The sequence below is a fragment of the Babylonia areolata genome, chromosome 19 (assembly GCF_041734735.1).
Source record: "Babylonia areolata isolate BAREFJ2019XMU chromosome 19, ASM4173473v1, whole genome shotgun sequence".
Lineage (NCBI taxonomy): Eukaryota > Metazoa > Mollusca > Gastropoda > Neogastropoda > Buccinidae > Babylonia > Babylonia areolata.
The window spans coordinates 23,303,264-23,315,763 of record NC_134894.1 but is presented as its reverse complement, the minus strand read 5'-3'; the positions used below and the strand labels follow the sequence as shown (position 1 = coordinate 23,315,763).

The 12,500-nt window shown below is 42.8% G+C and overlaps 1 protein-coding gene across 3 annotated transcripts in view; it reads left to right on the top strand.

Annotated features, from left to right (window-relative positions):
* Positions 1-12,500, top strand: part of LOC143293546 (uncharacterized) — a 23,341-nt gene that overhangs the window by 815 nt on the left and 10,026 nt on the right. For all 3 annotated transcript variants that reach the window (XR_013056783.1, XR_013056782.1, XM_076604479.1), the window contains exons 2-3: positions 9,214-9,308; positions 10,957-11,119. Coding sequence is in view for 1 of the 3 variants with exons in the window: in XM_076604479.1 (XP_076460594.1) it covers positions 9,214-9,308; positions 10,957-11,119 (258 nt within the window). In the remaining 2 variants the exon portion in view is untranslated. The remainder of the gene's footprint in view (positions 1-9,213; positions 9,309-10,956; positions 11,120-12,500) is intronic.

Sequence of the window (12,500 nt, the reverse complement as noted above, 5' to 3'; positions counted from 1 at the left end):
CTAGGAAGATGCCTGTCCAGCGGCAACGCGCTTAGTCAGGCCTTGAGTGCATGTGTTTGTGTACCTATCAGAGAGGATTTCTTCCACAGAACTTTGCCAGAGGACAACGCTTTTGTTGTCATGGGTTCTTTTTCAGTGCGGCATCTGCATGCTGCACATGGGACCTCGGTTTATCGTCTTATTCGAATGACTAGCGACCATTCAATGTCTAGTAGAGGGACGGAAAATAGTGGGGAGTATGGGATTCGAACCAGTGCGCTCAAATTCTATTGCTTCTCAAGCGGTCGCGTTACATCTCTCTCTCTCTCTCTTTCCCTCTACCCTCTCTCTCTCCCTATCTGTCTCCCTCTCTCTCTCCCCCTCTCTCTCTTTCTCTCTCTCCACCTCTCTTTCTCGCCCTCTCTCTCTCTCCTTCTCTCCCTCTCTCCCCCCTCTCCCTCTCTCACCCTCTCTTCCCCCTCTCTCTCTCCCCCTCTCTCTCTCTCTGTCTCACCCGCTCTCCGTCTCCCTCTCTCTCCCCTTCTCCCCTCTCTCTCTCCGTCTATCTCTCTCTCTTTGTGTGGACAAAGTGATTTTGTATGGACAAAGTGACTTTTCTGTGTAATTGACTGATAATTTGCCATCGCGTTGTTGTTTAATTATTGAATTATTAGTGAATCACAGAGAGGGCCCAAAATGTGTATAGCACCGGGCGAAAACCACGCTATGATGACCGTTGGGTTTATGTAATGCTCAGCGGACCCATCACAAATGGCTGGGCAGGCAAGCAGGCAGGATTCGAAAGGGTGTAGTAGTACAACTGTGTATTTGAGAACTGGATGTTAAAACCACCCAGTCAATCAGTGTAAAAGTCTACCAGGTGTTAAAACCACGCTGGTCATTTGAACGGACAGTCTACAAGCTTCAGAACAAAGATAAGTGCTTTTTCTGTGATTTCGATTAATAATTTGTCATTGCGTTATTGTTTAATCTTTGAAGTATTAGTACATTATTGAGAGGGCTCAAGAAGAAATTATTGAGAGGGCTCAAGAAGAAATTCTGCTCGCTCGGGGAATATTTCAGAAGAACCTTTATTTTTCTGCAAAATAGAATGTGCTACGCAACAATACCCAGATGCACCCTTCCACTGGCTAAGAGGAGACAACCCGACAAAAATCCCCAATCCCATGGCTTTCATACAGTACCAATGGGACGAATGGCTGTTGGGTTAAACAGTCACTAACTGTATGCAGTCTGGCCTTAGGGCAACACCAGGCTGACGGACTCCACACAGATGGACATCCATTGCCCTTCCCTGATAAGAGGCTCTGTCAGGGTGACCGACTATTTTCCCTCACCACATAGAACACCCTTCTATGGATACTAAAAAACCCCTGTCTCGCGTGCACCTCGGGGATCAGCTGCATAGCACGAGACATAAATTCAGATCCCCAAAACCCCAAAACAGGTGTGGCAAAAGAGGTGGGAAAAGATTGTGCTTAGGTAGCAGAATGACAAAAGCAGAGCGGCTGTCAAAGAAATTCTTTAGAATCGGCAGTTGGATTTGTTCCAGTGCAAGAATGACAATCTCAACAATTGAGAAATTGGCATATGATTTTAACATTCTATGTCTCCAAGAGACCAGGACAAGTGCAGACAGACCAATACATTTTGAGAATTTCACAGTCTTTCAAAGGAATGAAGGAAGAGGGGTAGCAATCATACTGAACAAAAACCTAAAAAAACAAAGTTTCCACCATAAATCTAGAGAAATGGTGTAGCAACTCATGTGAATTAGTGGGGTTGCGTCTTGAAATACCTGACGGAGTTCACAAAAGCATCGTGCTCATCAATGCCTATGTTCACCCAGGAACCTGCACAACAAAAGAGGATTGGGCCTTTTTAGAGGAAATAGAGAACGAACTTGGAGACTCAGTCATTATCTGTGGAGACCTTAATGCAAGATCGAAGTTATGGGACCAGTGGAACACCAACCCACAAGGACTCGCACTTGAAGGAATGATAGGGGAAATTCTTCTTAGCCCTTTAACAACCACATCCCCAACTCGCCTTGGAACAAGACAAGGGGACAGTGACAGTGTGATCGACATCGCTCTAACATCTCCAAAATTCAGAGCAGAAATGAATGCAGAGACGCTTCCATACCAAGGCAGCGACCACCTCCCGATAGTTTTCAGTCTACAGAAACTGTCAGATAAACCCTGTATGAAACTGCGTGATCCATTTCAGTATGAAACCAAAGAGACAACCGTCATCGAAAAATTAAGACGCAGAAGAAACAAAAGAACGGCACTGAACAGGATGCAAACTATTCAGCCCCCATGGTGGAACACCAAAAGAGAGAGAGCCTGGATAGAAAAACATGCGGCTGTCAAACTTTGGCAAAAAGAAAAAACAAAACCATCTCCAGACAAAGATATTGAAACAAAAATGAAAGAAAAAACTAAACAGTTTGAAGTCATTGCTCAAGAGGCCAAAAATGACAAGTGGAAACAGTTTTTCGAGGCACTCAGTTATGACACAACATTGACAGAGTTCTGGCAATTTTATCGTCGCGTGGAAAGGAAAACATGCACAACAACAACCCCAGACATGGTAGACACTGACGGAACCAAGCTTAAGAAAAACGAAGAAAAAGGATCTGCCCTGCTCAAACGTTTCATACAACAGAGCGATCAAAGAAACTTAGATGAGAAAAAGAAATACGTTGAGGAGTTAAACCAAACCCTTATGCAGACTGGACCCAATGATGACTTGACAATAGATGATCTAAACGAAGCAATAGCTAAATGCAAGAAAGAATCGGCTCCTGGCCCAGACAAAGTTCGCTACTCAGACATCAAGGAGCTATCGGAAGAAGACAGAAGCAAACTTTTCAATCTATATCAAAACAGTTTCCACAATGGACATGTGCCGGAGGACTGGACACACAGCTTCTTAAAACCCATACCAAAACCAGGAAAGGACCATCGTCAGGTAAGCGGCTACCGGATCCTAACCATGCAAAACATCGCAGGAAAGCTCATGGAATGCATGATAGCCAGGAAACTTGCAAGGGATCTTGAACACAGGCACATTCTCCCTTCAAATCAAGGTGGTTACAGAACAGGCAAGTCCACATGGGAAAATACAGCTGCTTTTGCATATGAGGTGTATGAAGGATTTCAAAGAAAAGAAGAAACACTAGCAGTAGCAATCGACCTTGAAGATGCCTACAATAAAGTCCAGTTTGTGCACCTCATGGAGCTGCTACTAAGGTATGGAGTAAGTTTGACACTCACAAGATGGATAGCAGCAGCGCTTCAGGAAAGAACCGTCGTCCTACGCCTCGGAGATTGGATGTCTGCACCTTCTAAACTATCCATGGGACTGCCACAAGGGTCTCCGCTCTCTCCAGTCCTCTACAATGTCTACACGAAGGGCCTTGCAGACTTAAACAACAATGGAATAGCTCGGGTGCTTACTCTTGCGGATGATGGCCTGGTCTTCAAAACTTCGAAAGATGCTCAGGAAAGAACTAAAGCTGTCCAGAAACAACTAAACAATATTACTCAATGGTGCAAAGACACAGGATCTTCCATCAATCCAGCGAAAGCCCAAACGTTGCTGTGCACCCTTAACAACAAAACCGCGAGCAAATCACCACCTTCTGTGTCATTCGATGGGATTCAAATCAAGAAAACTGAATGCCTACGCTACCTAGGAATACACTTCGACAGGATGCTGACCTTCAGGAAACATACGGAAAATACTGTTCTCAAATGCAAAAAGGGCCTTTCAGTCTTAAAAGCAATGGCAACCAAAGGTATTGAGCAACGCCACCTCTTCCTGCTATACCAATCACTCGTCCTCAGTGTGATTGACTGCCGACTTGGGCTAACAACACCGTCTCAAAGCAACCTCCTAAAATTAGAAAGAGTACAAAATGAAGCTATGAGGCTGATCCTTGGAACAACAAAAGACACGCCCACAGAAACCATGCAATACCTGCTTGACCTTCCTTCAGTGCAGGCCAGAAACAAGTTAGAACAGGTCAAGACCTACTTCAAAGCATTAGAAAACCCTCAAACCCACTGCATGACGCAGTCAAACAACCAAAAGGCAGCCGTCTAGGACGAGGAAGATCATGGATGGGGCAAGCAGAAGACACAATCCAGCTAGTATGCCGACTACAAGACCTGAAGGAAACAAAAGAATGGGAGAAAAACCCCGAAAACCTCAACCATCTATTCAGCACAGCCATTTCACCCACTCCAGGAAGACATTGTCGGGAATGGCCAGAGGGCAAAACTGATGCGGAAGTGAAGCTACTCATAGAAGAAAACAGTAAAGAAGAGGACATCATCATATACACAGATGGCTCAGTCACCAAAGACCAGTCTGGTTGGGGATTCACTGTGAAACAAAATGGAAAAAACAATTTGGGAAGAGAATGCTGCCTACAAAGTCACAGCCTCCAGCCTAATGATGGAAGTTGAAGCTGCGACACATGCCCTCTAGTGGCTATCGTCCATCCATACGCCCGGAAACCAACATGCCATGATTCTAACCGACTCAATGAACCTCATACAGAAAATTGAAAACGGAATGGGAAGCCCAGAGTGGCATAAGGCAATGCGCAACTTTCAGATTAAAAAACTCACATGGTCATACTGCCCGGGACATGCAGGTGTTAAGGGAAATGAGCGAGCTGACAGACTTGCTGGTAACGCAACACCAACGAGCGGCCTACATCTAGGAAAATCGGAAATCCTCAGAAAAGTCAAAGAATATCAAAAAAGAACAGGTACAAGGCCATCACACCATAGATCGCCTCAAAGAAATAAAAGCAGAGAGAGGGAGCGGCCGTAAGTCTAACATGAAAGGTAGAGCACGATGCTTTGCAAATCAAACAAATATCGGCATCATTTCCAAACCAACATTGCCCAAATTTCTTCAAAACGGAACAGAGTCTCTGTGGGCTTTTCCAAATACAATAGACTGAGCAACACACTAGACGCCACGTTCTTGGCATCAGAGATCTTTTCCCATCCCTCTTGCGGCCAATCAGTGGCAGCCTCTGTGCGTGTGTGTATGTGTGTGTTTGTGTGTGTCTATGCTTTTGAGTGCGTTTGTGCATGCGAGAGAGTGTAAGTGTACACAAGTGTCAGGAGAGTTCTGTGCACGTGCGTGCGTGCGTGTGCGTGTGTGTGTGTGTGTGCGTGTGTGTGTGTGTGTGTGTGTGTGTGTGTGTGTGTGTGTGTGTGTGAGTGGAGGTGGGGAAGGTGGGGTAGAGGATGAGGTGTGTGAGTGTATGCATGCCTACACTGTGGGAGCAACAGGATATTGGAACGTATATATATATATATATATATATATATATATATATATATATATATATATATATATATATATATATATCTTTGTATATATGTGTGTGGGGTTGGGGGTGGGAGATGTGGGCGTATGTGTCTGCTTGTACAAGTAAGTGTTCATCTCTGTGAGTGTGTGTGTGTGTGTGTGTGTGTGTGTGTGTGTGTGTGTGTGTGTGTGTGTGTGTGTGTGTGTGTGTGTGTGTGTGCCGTGGAAGCTGCGATACGTAGACTAGAAATGAGTGTGTGGGGTAGGGGGGTAGAGGAGGTGCAGGGTAATGTGTGGTGTGTGTGTGTGTGTGTGTGTGTGTGTGTGTGTGTGTGTGTGTGTGTGTGTGTGTGTGTGTGTTGGGGCTCATGTACGTTTATATGTATTTGACTGTGCTTTCATATCTGTGAAAGCATATCTGTCTGGTGCATATCTGTTATGCATGTGTGGGGGTATGTGTGAATGTGTGTCTTCATGTTTTACATTTATTTGCTTATTCATCACCATTGCTGTCTTTTTTTCTTTCTTTTTTTTATTTATTTATTTTATTTTATCTATTTTTTATATTATTATTATTATTACTACTACTACATTTTTCTATATTATAATTATTATTTATTTATTTATGTAAGCTTATCTATTTATTCTCCTTTCTCAAGGCCTGACTAAGCGCGTTGGGTTACGCTGCTGGTCAGGCATCTGCTTGGCAGATGTGGTGTAGCGTATATGGTTTTGTTCGAACGCAGTGACGCCTCCTTGAGCTACTGAAACTGAAACTATCTCTCTTCCTCTCTCTCTCTCTCTCTCCATCTCGCTCTCTTTCCCTCTCTCTCCATCTCTCTCTCCCCTCTCTCTCTTTGCCTCTCTCCCTCCCTCTCTCTCACCCTTTCTCTCTCCCTCTATCCCCCCTCTCTCTCCCCCCCTCTCGCTCCCCCACTCTCTCTCTCTCCTCTCTCTCTTCTCCCTCTCCCTTCTATCTCTTTCCCTCTATCCCTCCCTCTCTCTCCCTTTCTCTCTCCCTCTCGCTCCCCTCTCTCTCTTTCCCTCTCTCTCCCGCTCTCACTCTCTCTCTCTCTGACGTGAATGTAACAGATATCCAATTTCCCCCCTTGACTTTATGGCTTAACTGAAGGTAATGGAAAATGTCAAATGTCATGTCTCTCTCTGTCTTTGTCTCCGTCTTGAGTTCATTATTTTTAATTCGATTTACGTAATGGTTTGTTATATATTGAAAGTCTGTTGACGCATTCACCCATGTCTTAAGGATCTCATGGCCAATGACATTAATTAAAGTGTCAAAGCGTCAAGCATAAAGCGTTTCTCCGTCTTCCTACTCTGTCATTTCAGATAATTCAAATCAATGAGATTTTGTTGATTTGATCTCCTTGTTGATTGGTTTTGTTTTTGTTTCCTTTCTCTCTCTCTCTCTCTCTCTCTCTCTCTCTCTCTCTCTCTCTCTCTCTCTCTCTCTCTCTCTCTCTTTTTCTGGTAAACAACCATGCACAGACAATGTTTGTCTGTTTGGTCACATTTATCTTTTTTTCTTTTTTTTTTGTAATTTGTTTTGATTGAATTTTGAATTGTGTATGCGTGTGTTTGTGTTTGTTCCTGTGTGTTTGTGCTTACGTTTGTTTATTTACATGTGTGTATGCATGCATGCGTGTGTCCGTGCGTGTGTGTGCTTGTGTGTGTGTGTGTGTGTGTGTGTGTGTGTGTGTACGTACGTGCGTGCGTGCGTGCATGTGTGTTAAAATAATATCTGTGTGTTCTTGATTTTTTTTCGTCATATCAAGCAATGTGGTAGTTGTTTTTTTTCCCTTCGATATTTGATCAGGTCCAACAACGTGTATATTACAACAGTGCTTCAAGGTACGCTGTGGTGGTTGTCATCACTATTGCTGCCCTTCATGATACATACTGGGGATGAAAAGTTAGGAACTACCATGACGTGAGGAGTATGCTCATAGAAAAAAAAAGTAAATGCACTGAATAAAGTTAATCAGCTAAACCGTTTCAGGATATTTGTGTGTGTGTGTTGCTGTTGTTTTTTGAGATGAGTAAGACATTGCTGAAATCACAACTCCGTCATAATAAGCTTCAAGTTGCGAAAACTACAGTGTAAGAGCTTGCATATTTGCCAACCGTTTTAAACCGAGACCCGTAGTAAACTTAACAATTCTTTACTGCAATCGCAACCTCGTCACACAATAACCCTCATGTGGGGCTAACAAAGGGAATAACAGTTTGCTTATTTTCCTACCGTAGTAGACATACTGATGAGTAAACTTATCAATTCATTGCTGAAATCACAACCTTCCACATTAACTTCCATGTTGTGCCAACAACGGCGCAACGGCTTGCTCATTTTCCTACCGTGGTAGACCTACCGACAAAGTAAACTTAACAATACAATACACTGCTGAAATCATAACTTCGTAATAAAACGTCCTTGCGCTGAACCAACAACGATCCAACAGCTTGCTCACTTCTCTCCCTTAGCTGACCTAATTACTTGGTACTGACCTATTTTTCCACGAAGCCGGCGGACCCCCCACCCCCACCACCCCCCCCCCCATGGCAAAGACTTGAAGCAAAGACAAAGCCACGGAGAAGTCAGCACACCGTGGCAACACCTTTCAACGTCATCACCTCGTTCCCCAGTTCGTCTTTTAAACTTTTAACATTTATTTCTTTGCAACTTTTGATTACGCATGGAAAATTGACGTTAGTACAATTATAATAAGAAAGGATAAAGCTGTTGTAATGTTTTGGGTTATGTTTATATCTAGCTCGAATGATGTGAGCCGCTTTGGGCAGCATTAGTACTGGATATCGCGCCATGGAAAAGTTATGAATTGTTATTATTATTATTAGTAGTAGTATAGTAATATCATTATTATTATTATTATTATTATTAGGGACAAAAAAACAAAAAAAACAAAACAAAAAAAACCGAAAGAAGGAAAATATATATTAAAAAAACAACAACTTAAAGACATACACATTATAATGAGGGTAGGTATTGAAAGTAAGTGGATATAATCATGTGACTGTCATCACACAAAAGGGAGAGATATCTGTTCCACCCCAAAACTGTCCAGTTGCACATAACATTATATACTTCATTTAGTCCAAAATAACCCACCTGAAAATTGCACAGTCATTTCTACAAAAGAGCGTCTTGAAATCTGAGTAGCTGTCACTGCTCTAAATCGTGTTTCAAGCTTTATTTATCACAGAAAACAAACTTGCGGGTTGAGGTACCCGGACCTGGCCACCTGCATGGAAAAAAAAAAAAAAAAAAAAAAAAAAGAAACATCGTCAACAAGAGATGATGTCATTCGATACCAGTCACAGTCGCATCATTATACGTAAGCGCAAATACAGCTGTCACTATCAGACCAGCTGTTCTCCACTGTATTATACATAGTCCGAGTGTCTGTTGGAAAACAAAACAAATACCAGGACCACAAACACTTGTGCCACTGTTGTTCAGGAAACCTGCCAGGTTTAGAACAGCAGCTGTAAAACAAGTGTTGCATTGTAAGCTGCAACCGTGACTGTATTTGTAGTTACAGCAATAATTTATTTTAGTACACGAACTTGATAACCGCTTAGTACCAATACAAAACAAACAAACAAAAAACACAACAACAAACAAAGAAACAAAACCGCATATTTTGTGTAAAAAAAAAAAATTAAAAATAATAATGCCTACATAGTGCATGATGCACTATGTTTGTGGTTTATCCTCTTATCTGAATCCTAATGTTGCTGTTGTTGTTACTGACTATTGTTCCACCATCAGTCTTTTTTTTCTGATTGTTAAATGTGTGTGTGTGTGTGTGTGTGTGTTGTTTCTTTGTTCGGAAGGTGGTGGAAGGGGTGAGCGAGAAGAAAGGGGTGGCCCTTGGACCCAAGACTTACCGCTGCGGGGATTACGATGCCTTCAGGGGCATCGCCTGGTGGTGGGTCAAACAGTTTGGATTGTTTGCTTTGTCTAATGGTCAGACAGACATTCTGTTTCTTGTTTTTTTGTTGTTGTTTTTTTGTGTGTGGGTTTTTTTTTTGGTGGTACATTTAGATATATTGAGTGGTATGTGTGTGTGTGTGTGTGTGTGTGTGTGTGTGTGTGTGTGTGTGTGTGTGTGTGTGTGTGTGTATGTGTGTGTGTGTGTGTTTGTGTGTGATAGCATGCAGAATACAGAATTCTCAAGAAGAAAAAAACACAAAAAAACAGAGAACCACGAGAAACAGTTTGGAATTCTACCTGATGGTCAGGCAGGATCTATGGTTTGGTGGGACATTTGAATGTATTGCATGGTGCGTGCGCGCGAGTGCGTGTGTGTGTGTGTGCATGTGTGTGTGCATGTGTGTGCCACATGTGTGTGTTCCTAGTGTGATTGCGTACAGAATACTGAATACTCTATTGTCTCCGGTGACATGGATGAATTTGTGGAATAAAGCACATGACGTGCGAGAATCAGAGTCATTCAATGTGTATACATAAAAAGACTTTAAATGCTTAAAATGGTGTTTACTTTATGTACACCACACGTACTATGATAACAGCCATGCATATGCAATAAGCGAATGTACTATAATTAAATATAAAGCATACATATTTTGTAATGTTACTGGTGTGTGGTTTAGCGTTCGCACATATGTCTTTATCATCAACATAAAATATTTAAAACAATGTTTATTCGAATTGAATTAGACATACAATAATCACAGTCATTTTTATAAAATAACCACACGGGATAGGCATCAATATATTATAAATATAAAACCAAACATTACATTGTTTGTGCAGTTACTGTATAAGGTTTCACTTTCACATTTCCATTTTATTTAATAAACGCCTTTTCCCCTTACTTTTACCCATCACCAAAACTAAATGTATGATAGCTGTGGCTAACAATGGCCATTAGAATAGCTGAGGAAGCAACTGCTGCTGTCCCGACTATCTGTACTGATGTGGACTAGAGCGGACTTATGATAAAGTTACACCCTCACTCACTCGGTCAAGAGCGCTTTGGGACAGTCGACTCTGGGGGATTCCTAAAGGTCAACTAGTCCTCAGGGCCGCGGCACTGACAGCAAGTGCAATCTTGTCTCCTAGTTTCAGAAGTCATGGTCCTTCACAAAAAGACTAAACTATGAATGAATTCCCATTGCTGTGGAGAAATCATCGATCATACAGCGCTTACTTTGCTGTCAGTCCAAATGTAATGTACTTGGGAGGAATCGCAGACCCGCTTTCGTCTGATTTTTGTGCAGGTTCCTCGGTTATTTTTAGCGAGAGCCGCCGCGCATGCGCGTCTCAGTTTCCTGTTTTAACCAAGATCACCGAAAGGTTTAAATTTCTTCATGGAAATCTTTCTGACGAAAGGACTTTGAACAATTTCGGTGACAATGTTTGCAATTTTACAAGATATACTTGGTTTTTATAATTACACCCATTATTTGCTTTACGTCTTCCATGTTTACTTTGAGCATGTTTCTTGTCACTAGCTCTGCCATTACGTTTTGGAACTGATCCATTTATAAAGTCTGTCGGAACATTGTCGCGAACAAAGGCAGTGCAAATTCAGAGAAGCTGGTCTGTGACAGGTACGACTGGAGCGACGCGCCCAGGTACCATGACGGGTGCAACAACACCATGCTGGCCAACAGGATACCCATGGCCTGGGGCTGGAAGACAGGGAGACAACTCCAGCTGCCCACTGATGTGGACACCGTCCTGGGCTTCAACGAACCAAACCACCGCGCACAGGTTGGAGAAGGAGATCTGCAGAGTGTGTAGGATGGGTACTTACATAGGTCCGTCGCTCTCTGTGGAGCATAAGAGCCAGTTGCATTGCTTGGTTCTAACTTTTTGACAGTAACACGTGACTAAATGTCTACGTTGACCGAACTACACGCAGTTAGTAGCGGGTTACGACCATACTAGGCTCTTCCGTCCGAGCAATGGAACTGGCTCCAGGCCATCAACGACGTTTCTCCACCGATCTCCACTCTGGGCTGTCCTTTCTGCATCCCTCCAGCTGGATCCCAGCCTCTCTAGCCCTGTTTCAGTGTGTGGGAAGGGTGGGTGTGGAATAAAGTGGTATCAAGTCTGATAGTCGGTCGTGTAACCGACAAAGACCATCAGAACGGCAGAGGAGGCAACTGCTGTCCCGACTATCTAGGCTAGAAATGTTACCCAAGTTATATCCCCACTCTCTCGGTCAAGAGGGTTTTAGGACAGTCGACACTGGGATGGTTCCCAAAAGGCCAACTAGCCCCCAAAGATGCAGCAATAAGAGCCAGTGCAATCTTGTGAGTCATAGTCTTTCACAAAAGACTGCGGTTTAAATGACTTCACATTGGAGATGAAAAACCATTGACCATTCCATTCACTTTTGCTGTTGGCCCAACTGTAAGCTAATGTCAGTCTCCGATATAAGCCGAGTGTTGAGCCGGAGGGATCAAGAATAAGATCAGCAATGTATGGTATAAATGTTACAACAAATCCGCCCCTTCATAAATATATGTGATTTCATTTACCTCTGGACTCCATCTCTCCAGTGTATGTGTGGATGTGTGTGTGTGTGTGTGTGTGTGTGTGTGTGTGTGTGTGTGTGTGTGTGTGTGTGTGTGTGTGTGTGTGTGTGTGTGTGTGTGTGTGTGTGTGTGCGTGTGTGTGTGTTAAGACTTACATTGGGCAAACTGCCGGTGGTTCCGTAAATGATTATAATTGTAATTTTACCTATAAAAGTCGTGTCACTTTGGTTTCAGTTTCAGTTTCAAAAAAGGTGCTAAAACGTTCTGACTTAATCCATATACACCACACCACAACTGCTCGAAATAAAAGAGCAGATTCTAACCTACGCATAAACTGAACGCTCTTGTCAGGCCTTGAGAGCCTACCGTAGGTTTGTGCAAAACATTAGAACATGAAATTATGATAAAACAACAAAAACAAACAAACAAACAAACAAACAAAAAACGAAACAAACAAGCAAACACATGAAAAATGTAATAAAATGAAAGATACGTACAATGCGAAATAGTTGAACTATTCGTGTGTGTGTGTGTGTGTGTGTGTGTGGGTGTGTGTGTGCGTGTGTGCGTGTGTGTGTGTGTGTGTGTGTATGTGTGTGCGTGTGTGTGTG